Here is an 18,211-nt window from a genome sequence, read left to right as displayed (position 1 = left end):
TAATGATCTAGATGTGGTTTACCCTCTTAGGACAGAACATGGGCACAGTTGTGTCGTTGCCACACAATCTGTTCACCTTCACACTGGTGTGCAACCCTGCTAATCATTAACCTTCTGAGATAAAAGGTATCTTTGGGATGCAAGAATACTTTTCCACAGTTAGTTGGTTCGTACAGATGGGAACACATAGGTCTTGTTCCAGGTCGAGTACATCGCAGACGTTGCATTCCATCAAACAATGTTTTTGGGCCACGTCATTGACTGAGCAGACAGACATCAGAGCTATACCATAACGATGTGGTAAATTGATTTGTTGAGCACCTATCCAGGCGTTGTGAGATCTGGCATGCTTCTTGCAATGTAGTGGTGTAGTGGAGGGTATACCCATATCACATATTTTCAGTGGGCATTGCGCATACTCACTTCTTAATAATCCCCACAATGCGTATGAAAGTAGTGCAGGGGAGGTATACGCCATATCAATTAATAAAGCTGATGGAACAAATCAAAATGTTTTGTTTAAAATGTTGATAAATGAGTATTTCTTCCCAATTTCAGCTCAGCAATGTGCACATAGCGGTAGGCTGTGTGAGAATGTTCTAAAATGCCATTTGCAGGAGGAAACACCATTCTAAAATGCGCACCACACATGCGAGTGGTTTCATGGACAAAGATGAAAATATCCGTTAGTAATTTAGAGGGGAGATCTAAAGATGCTATCATATGTTGCTGATATGACTAGGATAATGCCTTTGGCTGCTAGACAATGAAATAAAGTTGAAAGAAAACTAATAGGCTGGAACAGGAGAGCACATAGGAAGTTTTTATAAAATAATTGCTTCCATGTTTCTATGGTGGGAGTTTGGCTATAGGCCACTTTTAAACAAGGTAAGATACCTCATAATATGAAGTATAATGTTCAGGTTGCGAACAATTAAACAACAGGAAAAATATACGACGCTGATGATAGGTCTAACCATCTTATGGTAGATGGAATGCTTTCTAAAAAACCTTCTGAATTAAATGTTAACTAGCTACTGTACAAAGTATCCTATTGTCACGCACTGACCTTAGAGATCCTTATTATTCTCTATGTTTGGTTAGGTCAGGGTGGGACTCGGGTGGGAAAGTCTATGTTTTCTATTTCTTTGTTTTTGGCTGAGTGTGGTTCCTAATCAGAGGCAGCCGTCTATCGTAGTCTCTGATTGGGGAGCATATATAAGTTGTCATTTTCCTTTTGGGTTTTGTGGGATCTTGTTTTATGTTTAGTTTTCTTAGCTTTACAGAACGTTGTGCTTTTGTTTTGGTGTCGTTGTTATTTTGTTTTGGTGTCTTTGTTATTTTGTTTTGGTGTCTTGGTTATTTTGTTTTGGTGTCTTTGTTATTTTGTTTTGGTGTCTTGGTTATTTTGTTTTGGTGTCATCAATAAAAAGACGATGTACGCCTACCACGCTGCGCCTTGGTCCACTCTTCATTCTACAAACGAGAGCCGTTACACCTATGCCTACCAGTGGCCAATTGTTTTGCTTTACTCCAACTCAAACACCGCTAACCATACAATAGTGCTAGGTGCCTGCGCACTTGAATTAGAGGTTAACTACACACAAAAAATCGAAATGTATTTTATTTCAACCAGAGCTCAAAAGTGGTCTCCGGATGTGGTTTAACCATTTTTGTGGAAACCTGAAAAAATGTGGAAAAATCTCAATCATGTGAAAATATGTCTGACGTAGTTGACAGCCTCATTTATCTGTTTCACTGGTAAGCCTACTATTAGACTATTTGCACAGTACCGCTTTGGTTGGCCTGACTGTGAAAGACCAATATAGGATTTATAATTTTAGGTCATTCTGTTTCTCATAGAATCTTTCACACAGGGCGCCTTTGGAAAATGTTTGGAAAAATTAGAGTGTATCCAGGCAACACTACACCACTGGTAGTCAGCCTGGAATTTAGCCATAATGTTGACCCTGGGGAACGTCCAGGCTTGACAGTATCAGGACGTGCAGGAAAACATGCACTACATGACCAAATGTATGTGGACACCTGCTCGTCGAACATCTCATTCCAAAATCATGGCATTAATATGGAGTTGGTCTCCCCTTTGCTGCTATAACAGCCTCCACTCTTCTGGGAAGGCTTTCCACTAGATGTTGGAACATTGCTGCCGGGACTTGCTCCCATTCAGCGACAAGAGCATTAGTGAGGTCGGGCACTGATGTTGGGCAATTAGGCCTGGCTCCCAGTCGGCCAATTCATCCCAAATTCATCCCAAAGGTGTTCGATTGGTTTGAGGTCAGGATTCTGTGCAGGCCAATCAAGTTCGTCCACACAGATCTCAACAAACCATTGCTGTATGGACCTCGCTTTGTGCACGGGGGTATTGTTATGCTGAAACAGGAAAGGGCTAATGCCCCCAAACTTGATTGGCCTGCACAGAATCCTGACCTCAAACCAATCAACACCTTTGGGATGAATTTGGGATGAATTGGCCAAACTTTTGCCACAAAGTTGGAAGCACAGAATCATCTAGAATGTCATTGTATGCTGTAGCGTTAAGATTTCCATTCACTGGAACTAAGGGGCCTAGCCTGAACTATGAAAAACAGCCCCAGACCATTATTATTCCTCCTCTACCAAACTTTAATGTTGGCACTAGACATTCAGACAGGTAGCGTTCTTCTGGCATCCGCCAAACCTAGATTCGGCCGTCGGACTGCTAAAACGGTGGAGCGTGATTCATCATTCCAGAGAACGTGTTTCCACTACTCCAGGCTCCTTGGCCTTGGAAACCCATTTCATGCAGCTCCAGACGAACAGTTATTGTGCTGATGCTGCTCCCAGAGGCAGTATGGATCTCGGGTGTGTGTGACAGGTGATTTTTACGCGCTTCAGCACTCGGCGGCCCCGTTCTGTGAGCTTGTGTGGCCTACCAATCCGCGTCCGAGCCGTTGTTGCTCCTAGACATTTCCAATTCATAATAACAGCACTTATAGTTGAGCGGGGCTACTCTAGCAGGGCAGAAATTTGACACATTTATTTGTTGGAAAGGTGGCATCCTATGAAGTTGCCAAGTTGAAGGTCACTGAGCTCTTCAGTAAGGCCATTCTACAGCCAATATTTGTCTATGGAGATTGTATGGCTGTGTGATCGATTTTCGTCTGTCAGCAATGGGTGTGGCTGAAAGAGCCGAATCCACTAATTTGAAGGGTGTCCACATACTTTTGTTTATATAGTGTAAGTGGAAAGCCTGTGGTACTTCTCACCAGAGAACCCCAGCCCAGTCACCATTTTATCTCCACTAGTGCTGACCAAACGTCTGTCACCATGGGGCTCCGGTGTGAAGTTTTTGTTTTGCTGTTGTTTCCTCTGTTCTCCCAGGGGGAAGTGACCTCGTTCGTAAAATGCAGTCAGTTCTTTCTGAACCATGTTCCTCCTACGGTTCTCAGTGATCCTACAAACAATAATCGCTACCAGCAAATATGCCAGTGTCTCCTGGACAATAATAATAAACTGCAATATTACTATGCCACACTCTACGACACCAACAATAAGATTCCTGTGTATTCTGCCTATGAGCTTCAACATGCAGACATTGAACGAAAGGACTATTGGTATGTCGAACCTCAGGTAGGCACAGAATTGTATTTACTGACATGTAGAACATTTGTTTTCACACCTTAACATTTTTGTAACAGTTTACTTGAAGTGGGTAGACTGTACATAAGGCAGTATACCTTCATCAGTGCTTCAGTATTTTCCATAACAACCTTCAGTACACATTTATTCAATGTCATTCAAAAGGAGTTTTCAAATTAGATTTTTATTTATCCATTTTACAATGTTCATATTTATTTTTACGGCCACGGTACCCAACAGGTACAGGTTGGCATTTATTGGGATGACTCATGCACTGGAGGCAGCTCTGCAGAATTGTCACTAGCTGGCATAAAAGTAATATAATCTGATTTTAAACCTTACCCCAACCTTAACCCTAACCTTAACCACAATGCTAACCCTAATGCCCAACCCTAACCTTAAATTAAGACCAATAAGCACATTTATGTTTTCACGAATTTTACAATATAGCCAATTCTGAGTTTGCAGCTGACCCATCTAGTGAAAATCGCTCAATTCTGCCTCCAGGGCAATATTCATGACAATAAATGTCAACATACAGGTTGGGAGCAGCACAGGGTTAGCAGAGGGTTAGCGATTAGTGACTATTGTACATCCTCTCTGATAACCTTTCAATTTGGTAGAATGCCACTGGGTAAACATTCCTTAGAATCATCATGAATTATTGTATTCAATTCTGTGATATCCGGGAGAAGGCGGATCTGAAGTAAACAGAGTACCTGGCCTAGAGCGAGTTCTGAAGCACTAGGTATACAGCATGTTCTCTGCCAAGATATGCCAAAAACATGTTGTTATGGTATATTGGGGGGTTGGGTACTGTGGTTATAAAAAATTAAATACATACATAAAGATCTACTTGAAGGGACTATTCTTTTTTGAAAACTCCTTATGAATGATGTTGAATAAATGTGGTAGGAAGTTTGTTATGAATGATATTGCAATGCCCATGAAGGTGTTCATGTCTTGAATGTACCCCCTTCAAGTAAAGTGTAACCTAAATGTCTATATATTAATGTCTATATATTTGTTAGGAAACATACTGTATGTTGTGCATTCACCAACAAGGTACAGAGACAGAACAATGGTATATATTTTGTATTTTAAGTTTTACGTGCACGTCAGGCAAATCGCTGTAAAATTCAAACTTCATGAATTTCCCTTTGCCAAAGGTATCTACAGACTGATAAGAAAATGTGTTTCTTGTAATCAATTACTTTTCTTGACTCTCACAGCTCGATGGTGGTAGTCACCTCTGCATGAGTGGACTGAACCAAATCCCGTCCAACAATAGGGGTGATCACCAGGCCTTGAACCGAGACTACGAGAAATCTGGCTACGACAAGGGCCACCTCTACCCCGTCCATCACACCTCCACCCAGTCCTCCATGTTAGCCACCTCCACCCTGACCAACGCCGCACCCCAAGACCCAGGCTTCAACCGGGGCCAGTGGAGGGTACATGAAGAGGACCTCGCTGAATTACTGAATAACGCCTGCTCCAAGGCCTATGTGGTCACAGGTGTAGTGCCTGGTGACACCCAGATAGGTGATGGTGTAAAAGTGGCTAAGTACTACTGGAGCGCATACTGTTGTATTAGTAAGAGTCACACTACAGAGTCTGCAGGGTATGTTGGTCCTGATAACAATGGCAGAGTGCAAACGCTGACTGTGAAAGATCTGGAGACTAGACTCAGTGGTCCTGGATATTATGGTTCACCTTTCTATGTGTTCCAAGGTAGATGCTAATGCTATATCAGCTAGCTAATGCTAATTTAGTCTTGAACAACACTATAATTGTAACAATGGTACATTTTTACTGTTTTTAACACGTGCAAATTGTATTTTTGTTAAATAAAATACCAAATGTTCATCATAATAAGACAGCTGTACCTCCAATATGTGTGAATTAGTTGACTTAGATAATGACAAGGATGCTATTTGATGTAAATTAATATTTAATATAAATAATATAAATACTTGAGAAATATTCTGTAAATATCAGTAAATGATCATTAACATTTTATTATCTATCTACGGTACATCATGTGTACCGTTCAGTAGATTAAATTCCTTTATATGTCAATTGACATACTATCAAGTTTCAAGTTTTATTAGTCATACGGACAGGATACACATGGTACTGTATACACCGTCCAATGAAATGCTTACTTGCAGGTTCCTTCTCAACAATGCAACAACTATAACAAATAATGAAAGATTAGAATATGAACATGAAGTAAATTGCTCAGTAGAATATAATAAATAGGTTAGCATAAGTATAATACAGGAAGGCACTATTTTTAGTCCAAAATATACACGTGTTTTGGGGAAGGGGGGGATTGGGGGGCAAGTGTTTAAATGGTGCACTATTTAGCAATAATGATAAGAGTCTGGTAGCAGCAGTTGTGATGTGTGTGTAGAATGAATGTGTGTCATCCCAAAAGTTATACTTTTGAATCACCTGTCCATAGAACATTCTTCCAAGTCTTGATGATCCTCCAGGTGCTTCCGGGTGCTTTGTGTCAAACTTGAGTAAACTTTTTCGATGACATGGGTACCATTATGCCTGGTGAAAACCAAACACTGCATTCTACAATGAGAACCTCATACCAACGGTCAAGCATTGTGGTATTAGAGTGATGGTTTGGGGATGCTTTGCTGCCTCAGGACCTGGACAACTTGCCTTAATAGAAGGAACCTTGAATTCTGCTCTGTATCGCTGAATTCTATAGGAGAATGTCAGACTATCCGCATGTGAAGCATAGTTGGGTCATGCAGCAAGATAATGATGCAAAACACACAAGTTGATTTGTGATGTTGTGGCAGACGTTGAAAGGAGCAGTTCATGCTTGAAAGCCCACATGAAATCTCTGCATGTGTGGTTCCCACTGTGAAGCATGGAAGAGGAGGTATGATGGTGTGGGGGTGCTTTGCTGGTGACACTGTCTGTGATCTATTTAGAATTCAAGGCACACTAAACCATCATTGCTACCAAATCATTCTGCAGTGATACGCCATCCCATCTGGTTTGCACTTAGTGGGACTATCATTTGTTTTTCAACAGGACAATTACCCAACACACCTCCAGGCGGTGTAAGGGCTATTTGACCGGGAAGGAATGTGATGGAGTGTTGCATCAGATGACCTGGCCTCCACAATCACCCGACCGTAACCCATTTGAGATGGTTTGGGATGAGTCGGACCGCAGAGTGAAGGAAAAGCAGCAAACAAGTGCTCAGCATATGTGGGAACTCCTTCAAGATTGTAGGTAAAGCATTCTAGGTGAAGCTGGTTGAGAGAATGCCAAGAGTGTGCAAAACTGTCATCAAGGCAAAGGGTGGCTACTTTGAAGATTCTAAAATATAAAATACATTTTAATCTGTTTAACAGTTTTTTGGTCACTACATGATTCCATATGTGTTATTTCATAGTTTTGATGTCTCCCAGTGATCATGATACTCTGTGGGAACGGCAGAGAGATCCGAGGCCATACTTAACCCAGGAGGCAGACGTTCAGGGGAAGGCTGCACCTCCTTTAGGCAGTGTGAATGGCAGAACGTGCTCCAACCCAGGATTGAACCCATGGTCCACTCAATATCGGGATTTTGCTTCTGGAACCTAGAAAATCCCAAAACAACAGGGATGTGAGAGGACTCAATGAGAAGAAGCTGTATTGACTCACTGTGATTGCCAGATATCCGCAGAGTCATGGGAACTCTGCTGTGCGTCACTCTGCCAATGGAATGGCCGTCCAGTGCTCTGGCATCCATGGGAACGGAGAGGAGTTGAGTGGGAATACAGTGCCTTGCGAAAGTATTCGGCCCCCTTGAACTTTGCGACCTTTTGTCACATTTCAGGCTTCAAACATAAAGATATAAAACTGTATTTTTTTTGTGAAGAATCAACAACAAGTGGGACACAATCATGAAGTGGAACGACATTTATTGGATATTTCAAACTTTTTTAACAAATCAAAAACTGAAAGATTGGGCGTGCAAAATTATTCAGCCCCTTTACTTTCAGTGCAGCAGACTCTCTCCGGAAGTTCAGTGAGGATCTCTGAATGATCCAATGTTGACCTAAATGACTAATGATGATAAATACAATCCACCTGTGTGTAATCAAGTCTCCGTATAAATGCACCTGCACTGTGATAGTCTCAGAGGTCCATTAAAAGCGCAGAGAGCATCATGAAGAACAAGGAACACACCAGGCAGGTCCGAGATACTGTTGTGAAGAAGTTTAAAGCCGGATTTGGATACAAAAAGATTTCCCAAGCTTTAAACATCCCAAGGAGCACTGTGCAAGCGATAATATTGAAATGGAAGGAGTATCAGACCACTGCAAATCTACCAAGACCTGGCCGTCCCTCTAAACTTTCAGCTCATACAAGGAGAAGACTGATCAGAGATGCAGCCAAGAGGCCCATGATCACTCTGGATGAACTGCAGAGATCTACAGCTGAGGTGGGAGACTCTGTCCATAGGACAACAATCAGTTGTATATTGCACAAATCTGGCCTTTATGGAAGAGTGGCAAGAAGAAAGCCATTTCTTAAAGATATCCATAAAAAGTGTTGTTTAAAGTTTGCCACAAGCCACCTGGGAGACACACCAAACATGTGGAAGAAGGTGCTCTGGTCAGATGAAACCAAAATTGAACTTTTTGGCAACAATGCAAAACGTTATGTTTGGCGTAAAAGCAACACAGCTCATCACCCTGTACACACCATCCCCACTGTCAAACATGGTGGTGGCAGCATCATGGTTTGGGCCTGCTTTTCTTCAGCACGGACAGGGAAGATGGTTAAAATTGATGGGAAGATGGATGGAGCCAAATACAGGACCATTCTGGAAGAAAACCTGATGGAGTCTGCAAAAGACCTGAGACTGGGACGGAGATTTGTCTTCCAACAAGACAATGATCCAAAACATAAAGCAAAATCTACAATGGAATGGTTCAAAAATAAACATATCCAGGTGTTAGAATGGCCAAGTCAAAGTCCAGACCTGAATCCAATCGAGAATCTGTGGAAAGAACTGAAAACTGCTGTTCACAAATGCTCTCCATCCAACCTCTCTGAGCTCGAGCTGTTTTGCAAGGAGGAATGGGAAAAAATGTCAGTCTCTCGATGTGCAAAACTGATAGAGACATACCCCAAGCGACTTACAGCTGTAATCGCAGCAAAAGGTGGCGCTACAAAGTATTAACTTAAGGGGGCTGAATAATTTTGCACGCCCAATTTTTCCGTTTTTGATTTGTTAAAAAAGTTTGAAATATCCAATAAATGTCGTTCCACTTCATGATTGTGTCCCACTTGTTGTTGATTCTTCACAAAAAAATACAGTTTTATATCTTTATGTTTGAAGCCTGAAATGTGGCAAAAGGTCGCAAAGTTCAAGGGGTTCAAATACTTTCGCAAGGCACTGTACCTAGTTCTGATACCAGGGTAGCAGCCATGAATCTCTCATCAGACCCAGAGTCAATGAGCACCCGAAAAGATTTTGAATGATCTCCCCAGAGCAGAATAACAGCAAAAGTGGTACGGGTAATGGGAATTAGAGAATTCCCAGTCTGACTCACCAGTCTACTTGTACCTACTAATGATTTAGGTCTCCTCACTGGACAGGAAGCAATGAAATGCCCTGCAGCACCGTAATACAGACAACTCTTGGAGTTTAGCCTAATTGAACGTTCCCTAGGCGATAATCTAGCACCTCCCAGTCGCATAGGTTCCAGTGTATCCGACTCACCCATGTCGATGATTCTCAAGCGAGCTCTAGTGGCTTTGGATCCTCTCTGAAAAACAGTCTTCAGACCTCCTCTCACTCCTGCGTTCCCTTAGGCGTCCATCAATTCTGATACATTTTGTTTACATTCTTCATAGTAACCACAATGTCAAAAATAATTGAACACACACAACATGAGCAGATTAACTTGGTTAAACAGTCAAAACATTTCTTTACTAAAGACAATCAGAAAGAATGTTGGTACTTATTTATTTTGATCCAAAGCCATGAATGAGTGTGTCTCTCAGCTTTATGCTGACCAACCCTCGATGGACTCTTTCATTCCGTTTCTTCTTCACATCAGCAAAGAAGGACTCCGTGTTTCAGAAACTCACTTCATATAGAGGGGCTATCAGTCTTTCACACTGTGGTAAATAAAGTCAGTTTGTTATATAGAATTATTTATTTCTGTTTTTAGAGGGAGAGAAACGAAAGCCCACAGTGCCTATTTTTTGAAAATCGTTGGTCCACATGTCAAGTGTAATTCCCCCATTATATTTTCCCAAGTTCTCTCTTAACTCCAGGATCATCAACAGTTTTTTGTTGTTGTTCCCTGATGCAGGACTCTAGTGCCAGAGAAGAGAGGCTCTCAGATTGAAAACAGCTCAATTCATATACGAATAGATAGTCAATTTGTGCCACAGTTTAGACTACCGATAGATCAGGGTTCTAACTCCCCCTTGTGATAGTGTGGTGCAATTACAGAATGCCAACATCTACCACTAATGGTGGCGGCATAAGCTCAAAACTTTTAAAGGAAGAACCATTGTACACAAACAACTAGTGTGCGGTTAAAATCGGCAAAAAACACACATTTCATTCCACAGGGCCGTGGGGTGAGACAGGGATGCAGCTTAAGCCCCACCCTCTTTAACATATATATCAACAAATTGGCAAGGGCACTAGAACAGTCTACAGCACCCGGCCTCACTCTACTAGAATCTGAAGTCAAATGTCTACTGTTTTCTGATGACCTGGTGCTTCTGTCCCCAACCAAAGAGAGCATACAGCAGCACCTAGATCTTTTACAGATTATGTCAGACCTGGGCCCTGTCAGTAAATCTCAGTAAGACAAAAATAACTGTGTTCCAAAAAAGGTCCTGTTGCCAAGACCAAAAATACAAATTCCCTCTAGACATACCTTGGCCTAAACATCAGCGCTACAGGTAACTTCCACAAAGCTGTGAACGATCTGAGACAAGGCAAGAAGGGCCTTCTATGCCATCAAAAGGAACATACAATTCGACATACCAATTAGGATTTGGCTAAAAATACTTGAATAAGTTAAAGAAACCATTGCCCTTTATGGTTGTGAGGTCTGGGGTGCACTCACTAACCAATAATTCACAAAATGGGACCAACACCAAATTGAAACAATGCATGCTGAATTATGCAAAAATATCCCCTGTGTACAACGTAAAACACCAAATAATGCATGCAGAGCAGAATTAGGCCAATACCCGCTAATTATTATCAAAATCCAGAAAAGAGACGTTAAATTCTACAACCACCTAAAAGGAAGTGATTCTCAAACATTCCATAACAAAGCCATCACCTACAGAGAGATGAACCTGGAGAAGTCCTAGAAGCAAGCTGGTCCTGGGGCTCTGTTCACAAACACACCCCATAGAGCCCCAGGACAGCAACACAATTAGGCCCAAACAAATTACTTGACACATTGGAAAGAATTAACAAAAACAGAGCAAACTAGAAGGTTGTTTAGCCTTAAACAGAGAGCACACAGAGGAAGAATACCTGACCATATACTGACCCAAACTTAAGGAAAGCTTTTTACAGACTCAGTGTGCATAGCCTTGCTATTGAGATAGGCCACTGTAGGTAGACCTGGCTTTCAAGAAATGACAGGCTATGTGCACAAGGCCCACAAAATGAGGAAAATGTGGAAACTGAGCCGCACTTCCTAACCTCCCGCCAAATGTATGACCATATTAGAGACACATATTTCCCTCAGATTACACAGACCCACAATGAATTTGAAAACAAATCCAATTTTGATAAACTCCCATATCTATTGGGTGAAATACCACAGTGTGCCATCACAGTAGTAAGATTTGTGACCTGTTGCCACAAGAAAATGGCAACTAGTGAAGAACAAACACCATTGTAAACACAACCCATATTTATGTTGATTTATTTTCCCCTTTGTACTTGAATTATTTGCACATAATATGATATTTCAAATGTCTTTATTATTTTGGAACTTTTGTGAGTATAATGTTTACTGTTAGTTGGTATTTTTTATTTCACTTTTGTTTATTATCTACTTTACTTAACATATGTTTCCCATGCCAATAAAGCCCTTAAATTGAATTGAATTGAGAGAGAGAGAGAGAGAGAGAGAGAGAGAGAGAGAGAGAGAGAGAGAGAGAGCGAGAGAGAGAGAGAATTTTGCTGTATATACAGTTTACCCCTTTTACTGTCAAAAAGGATTCATACCAAGTACCCATTTACCAAAATACTAATGCATTTTTTTGTGAAAGGCCGTCTGAGATTTATTTTAAAAGAGTCAACATACAATACTGTGGCTCCTCTGGTTAATGTGCAATCAGTCAGTTGAACCTTCCAACAAGAACCATGTAGCGAACCTGGGAGAGTTCAGTTTTTATCAAGACAACAGAATGTATTTTATAGTCTTACTCAGTAGAGTACTTTATAGGAAAGCTGCCTCACCATGGCCAGTTAAGTTACTGCAAGCATAATGCATACTCTATGTGTGCTATATCATAACACATACCTGTATACCATGTGTTTTATGCCTCCTGTCATCACGGCAGTAACATACTCTCTGAGCCAGATTTATGAAATGTTTGCTGTTGTGGGAATTTTGCACCTTTTATTTTTGCCCAGAAATATGAAGCTAACATGAAGCTAACATAGTCTTCAAATGTTTGAATTGGATTGTTTTTGATTTGTAATCATCATCAATATGAATTCATTTTTTTATTGTTTCACAATTATGTAGTTTGAAATTGTTATGAAATGGAAATGTATTTGTTTGATAGTTGGTCACACACACACACATTCACATTCATTAAGAAATTATGACAAACAACAAGAATGGATTTTTAAATATTTTCTTTTTTCCCAATATCGGACCAGAAACAATCAAATGATTTTACATTTTTTGTGAATTCCAAGATCTTTATCACTTTCTCAAACTGTGTTATTCTTAAGACGTTTCAGAGAGGTTAAGTTTCCTTTTCTTTAAAAAATGGTACAATAAGTTGGTTGTTGCTTCTCTTTACCAGTAGAAAACATGTAGTGGTTCCAGAATACAGAAAAATGGGATAAAGGAGAAAGGGGAAAGAGGGCATCCCTGACTAGTGCTAAACGAGATAAACAAAACCAGGTCAAACATGCTAGTTTTCCTCAGCTTAGTTCTCACATACACACAGACAGTTATAACCCCGAGAGACAAACATTTCATACAACAAAGAACACAGAACTTACAATTCAACCACAACCCATTCTTTTTTTCACAGACAAAAACTTCCCCCCTGCTTTCGTGTCTTTTCTTACCCAGTGAAATTGATTTAGGTGTTGCCCTTTGGGTGTGTCACTTGACTATCTGACCAGGGATTTGAGAAAGAGATACAGAAAGCAAACAGGAAGAGACACAGCATGTGTTTACGACGAGATGATAGGAAACTGAATATTGGTGCCGGCTTTTGGCCACTGTTGGTTAAAGCCAAGGATGGCAAGCGATCATTTATTCGTCGTCGTCATCATCGTCATCATCATCATCGTCATCATCATCGTCGTCATCATCGTCGTCATCATCGTCGTCATCATCGTCATCGTCATCATCGTCATCATCATCGTCGTCATCATCGTCGTCATCATCATCGTCATCGTCGTCATCGTCGTCATCATCGTCATCATCATCGTCTGGGTCGATCTTTCCAGACAGCACGTCCTCGATCCAGTCCTCAAGCTCATCAGCAGTGGGCATGTCCTCATCATCATCCATCTCCATCCACACACTATCAGCCTGAGAGGGAATACACAGTTTGAACACACACAAGATGGACACTAAATAGGCTAAAGGCAAACAGGCATTGAAGCTAACGAGAGACTGAAAATTGACCAGCAACAATCCCCAGGGAGCAAGGAGGAAAATGTACAGTTGAGTTTGATGAAACAGCATAATGAAATTACTGTACTAAAGACAGCAGAGCGACCAGGAAGGATGAGAATATTAGACTTACATCTTCTACATCCACGACACCGATCTGAGGAGAACCAAGGTCAATGCCGAATGTCTTCTCCCAGTAGGGCACAAGCTAAAGGAGAGAAGGAAATAAAGAGAAAAAGGCAAAGGAAATGCAGATTTTTGAAAATCATTTTCCTGCTATGTTTCGTAGGTCTTGCCACAATAAATGATATTCTAATCTACCCCCTTTCCTAAAAATTCCACCCCCAATAATTTATTGACTGGTTTGAAACCCTACCAGTCCTGTGACTCTCAATATCCAGTTCCTCCCTTGGCGATCCCACCCACAGTGATTGATTGACAGGCCAAACTATTAAGAATGTGGCCAGGATAACACATGACAATGTGCAAAGGAAATCAAGATGGAAGGAATAATATTGTTTTATCCAATAAGGACTTGAATTAGAACTTTGCACGTCATTTTGTACAGTTATCTGGTAGGGCATTGAACAAAAACATAGATTATGTTCACATAAAAATAATATTGCAAACGTATTATTAATTTATTTGCCCAGAATCCACAATAGAATAACAAATATTTTGGTTTAGGCTGGAGCAGGGGTCTCCAATATTTTCTTTCATAACAGTTATTTCATACCCAATACATTTTTGAGAGCTAATCATATTCAGCCTGCATATTTCATAATTGTTTAGGCCTAATTTTAATGAATATGAATACAAACCAGTGGAGGCTGCTGAGGGGAGGACGGCTCATAATAATGGCTGGAACGGAGTGAATGGAATGGCATCAAACACATGGAAACCATGTTTTGTGTATTCGATACCATTCCACTTATACCGCTCCAGCCATTACCACGAGCCCGTCTTCTCCAATTTAGGTGCCACCAACCTCCTGTGATAGAAACAAAGAACGGCACGGCATACATAATCTAATTGCATTTTGGTTCTTAAAACCACAAATCATTATACTGTCGCATATATTTTCGAAGATTGCGTTTTAAATGTCAAATTACCCAATAGATCATGATCATTTTTTGCTAAAAAAGTAGGTGTGCAAAAACATACTTTTGCACCCCTATTTTTAAAGTGGGTCTGCAGCTGCTCCGTTTACTCCATTGCCCAGGCACATATGCATCCGATTTCTTCAGGTCTTACCAGGGGGAAATCGTCGGGGTCAATCCAGATGATGCTGAGGTCAGCGTTGTCAGTGTTCTCACGGGCCACCTCCTTTAGGATCTCCAGGAACTCATAACCATCTGGGGAAAGGTCAAAGGTCAGGTACTGCTGTTTTTTTCCCCCTGCTACCTTTCTTCATTGAAAGACAATTCAATTCTCAACCTTTCAAACTATTTTCTAGCAATCCTTTTATGACCTAAAATAACGCACATGTAGCAGCCGTAGAATGACGCCTGAAAAACAGAAGTTCCCACTTCCGTTTTTTTTTCAGCTTTACTTTCAACTAGTGCAATGTACATTACCAGGGTCATCCTCCTCAGCAAAGGCAACAATGTGCTCTCCATCTATGTCATCCTCCTGAAAGAAAGAAAGAAAGAAAGAAAGAAAGAAAGAAAGAAAGAAAGAAAGAAAGAAAGAAAGAAAGAAAGACAGACAGACAGACAGACAGACAGACAGACAGACAGACAGACAGACAGACAGACAGACAGACAGAAAGAAAGAAAGAAAGAAAGAAAGAAAGAAAGAAAGAAAGAAAGAAAGAAAGAAAGAAAGAAAGAAAGAAAGAAAGGGATGAGACTCTGGCCTACTGTACATCTCCATGAAAAGTAGGCTTACTGTATAGTTCCAGTTCAATAGTGAGTGAAGAAATCTTACCCAGGTCTCGTACATGCTGTGGGGCTCAAGCTTCCTCAGAGTGGGCCTGGAATGAGAATGACATCAGTCAATCAATCACATTAATTTATAAAGCCCTTTTTTACATCAGTTTTCACAAAGTACTTTTACAGTAACCCGGGCCTAGACCCTAAAGAGCAAGCAAGCAAAGGCAGAAGCAAGAGCACAGTGGCCAGGAAAAACAAGTAATGTAGTTTAGACACATTTTGTCTACATGTGTGAAGTAAATCACCTCATAACCTACCATGGGACTTCCAACTTTGCATTGTAGGTCAGCTGTACTGTAGGGCCAAACTCACCTGTCGTGCTCCTCGATGTAGTCTACGAGCTCAGCCTCAGAGTAGGGCTGTCCTGGGATGGTCACTGGCTCCTCCATGAAGGGTTCATAGAAGTCAACCTCGTTCAGTTTCATCTTTAGCTTCTTGGCAATCTGGATGGGGACAAAGACCATCAGTTAGGCTGTAAATAATTTGTGTTTGAATTTTAAAAAGTTAAGTTACCTCACGGACGAAAGTTGTTTCTTGTGATGTAACTTCAATTGTAATGTAACTCCACTTAATTTATTGAGTTGACTTAACTTAAAACGTGAAGGCATTTTGGTAACTTATGTCTTCAATTTGAAAAAAACAAAAAATGATACAGTGTAAGAAGGGTCCGTTTGCAATGGGATCAATGACAATTTTCCAGAATGGAGTTTAGAATATATACGATTCTAATTCAGCCCTCTGTGGTTCCATACCTTGGCGTCAAAGGTGGCGAAGAACTTGATGAAGGGGTGGAACTCCTCGGCAGCATCGTCATACTCAATGAAGTCTGTAAAAGAGAAATACAACATTAACCTAATGTGAGAATCCCCTTGACATACTTGATAAGAGGAAATTGTCAGAATACAGCATCGAGTACCTGTATGTGGTTCACAAATACACTGTAGGTGTTGTGCCTAGCATCCCATTAGACTGATCCCAGATCTGTTTGTGCCAATTGTGTGACAATGACCACAGGAGTTAGCAGGACAGCACAAACAGTTCTGTTACCAGGCTAGCTTTCCATATCCAAGCAACTTCAGTCATGATTTCTCGGGTCTTTCCTGCAGAGTTGATTGGCTGTACTTACGGGGGGATTTCTCACTCTTGAAGTAGCCGACCAGCTTGATGTCCTCATCGATGTTGTGGAAGCCCTTGAGCTCACGCTCATTATCAATGATCTCCACAGGGTCCTCAATCACCTGCAGAGTGGAAGCGACATGGGGAGAGAGAGAAGAGAGGTGAAGGAAGAGGGAGAGAAGAGGTGGAGGGAGAAGATTTACGCGAGGAGCGTATTAGAAGAGATTTGACACTGACAATGTATATAGTATTAGGCAATCATTTTTTTGCCTTCTTTGACAAATTAAACTCTTTTTCAAACAATATTTCTAAGTATTGATATTATTATGAAATGACATTAGTAAATAGATTGTAATAATGCCTCATGTTCAGCATTGTCATTACAATTTGGGGTTTACACAGAGTAAGAGCACTATAGTAAAGTTACAACCAAGTGACTGCAACCAAGATAAAGTAAAGTGACGACAACCAAATAACTATATAATGTTGTTATAGTTACTCACATCATAGAGAAACTCCACCAGGGTGTCAGCGGCCAGCTCGCCATCGTACTCAATTATCTCATTATCGACAAAGATATAGATGCTCTCCACCTCATCCAGACCTGGGATATAAGAGAAGGACAGGTTAGGGACTTTCTTTAGGGGCTAGGGACTAAGAAACTGATGGGGGCTCGGGGTGGAATGGGGCAGGTTAGAAACTCTGGGTAGGGGCTAGGTGTTACTGGACAGGTTAGGAAACTCTACTTAGGGGCTAGGGTTTAGCGGACAGGTTAGGAACTCTGGTTAGGGGCTGAAGTTTAGGGGGGGACAGGTAAGGATTTCTAGCTAGGAGGTCAGAAATTGGGGCTAGGGAAGCGATGGGGCAAGTTAGTTGATAACTGCAAGCCATTCTTCTTGCAGAGGATTTGTTCATTGGATTTTGAATATGGGCTTGAAACCACACTTGGCCTTAATAAAATAGAGTGCAAAAATTCAGAGTAAACCTGCAATGTGGTTAACGACGTTATCTGTGATTGAATGAATTCCATCCAGACAATGTTGTTTATTGCCTGAACCAAGTTCTACCCCAGTAGGCTTTACCATTTACAGTTGCATGACTTGACCTGGCTTGTAAAACAATGTATTATTTTTTTATACACAGTATAACCATCATGTGAATGCCTCCCTCTTGAAGTAGAATGCTTTTATTGTTTCTTTGCAGAGCGGTGACTGACCCTCTTTGACTTTTATATTCGCCCAGGGGCGTGGCAGTATGAGAAAAGGATAAGATGTATATGACAAAGAGACACAGGTTGTGTAGAGAAGCAGCCAGTTAGATCTCCGCTAGGGATGATCTCTGCTCGAGCCTTAGATCTCTGCTAGGGATGGTTTTTAGACCACTACAGCTCTCTGGTGGCTGAATGATGTCCTGTGGGTGATACCGAGGTGTTTACTGTATGTGTCTGGTTTCTAGGGCCCTGAGTATTTCCTAACCACGTATCATGAACACCATTTGTCATGACTATAGCTATGGCCCTCAACTAGGGCCAAGAACATTCCTTGTCAGGAAAAACTCAGGGCCCATATAATATGTTCCGTATTAAAGTTTAAGCTGCAAATATACGTTAAAACATTGCCTGTATTTTGGGCCCCAAGA

General features: G+C 41.1%; 2 protein-coding genes across 3 annotated transcripts in view; one reads left to right on the top strand and one right to left on the bottom strand.

Annotated features, from left to right (window-relative positions):
* The first annotated feature begins 3,313 nt into the window (after positions 1-3,313).
* Positions 3,314-5,497, top strand: LOC139379487 (endonuclease domain-containing 1 protein-like). Its single transcript, XM_071122303.1, has 2 exons — positions 3,314-3,630; positions 4,872-5,497. The coding sequence occupies exons 1-2, from the start codon at positions 3,328-3,330 to the stop codon at positions 5,382-5,384; spliced, it is 816 nt and encodes a 271-aa protein (XP_070978404.1). The 5' UTR covers positions 3,314-3,327; the 3' UTR covers positions 5,385-5,497.
* A 7,009-nt stretch (positions 5,498-12,506) lies between these two features.
* LOC139378855 (calsequestrin-1-like) overlaps positions 12,507-18,211 on the bottom strand; it is a 31,286-nt gene continuing 25,581 nt past the window's right edge. For both annotated transcript variants that reach the window (XM_071121411.1, XM_071121410.1), the window contains 9 exons: positions 17,077-17,177; positions 16,584-16,695; positions 16,210-16,283; positions 15,770-15,900; positions 15,453-15,498; positions 15,101-15,155; positions 14,778-14,878; positions 13,657-13,731; positions 12,507-13,439 (listed from right to left, as the gene is read on the bottom strand). In XM_071121411.1, coding sequence (XP_070977512.1) covers positions 13,158-13,439; positions 13,657-13,731; positions 14,778-14,878; positions 15,101-15,155; positions 15,453-15,498; positions 15,770-15,900; positions 16,210-16,283; positions 16,584-16,695; positions 17,077-17,177 — 977 coding nt within the window. In that variant the 3' untranslated portion in view covers positions 12,507-13,157. The remainder of the gene's footprint in view (positions 13,440-13,656; positions 13,732-14,777; positions 14,879-15,100; positions 15,156-15,452; positions 15,499-15,769; positions 15,901-16,209; positions 16,284-16,583; positions 16,696-17,076; positions 17,178-18,211) is intronic.

Source organism: Oncorhynchus clarkii, chromosome 21, assembly GCF_045791955.1.
Source record: "Oncorhynchus clarkii lewisi isolate Uvic-CL-2024 chromosome 21, UVic_Ocla_1.0, whole genome shotgun sequence".
Lineage (NCBI taxonomy): Eukaryota > Metazoa > Chordata > Actinopteri > Salmoniformes > Salmonidae > Oncorhynchus > Oncorhynchus clarkii.
Note: the sequence above shows the minus strand (reverse complement) of the source record. Positions and strands in the feature narration are given on the sequence as shown.

Bases quoted from the DNA above. Each gene is read 5' to 3' on its own strand.
- LOC139379487 (XM_071122303.1), top strand. From the start codon at position 3,328: ATGGGGCTCCGGTGTGAAGTTTTTGTTTTGCTGTTGTTTCCTCTGTTC. The intron at 3,631-4,871 runs GTAGGCACAGAA...TGACTCTCACAG, and splicing joins ATTGGTATGTCGAACCTCAG to CTCGATGGTGGTAGTCACCT.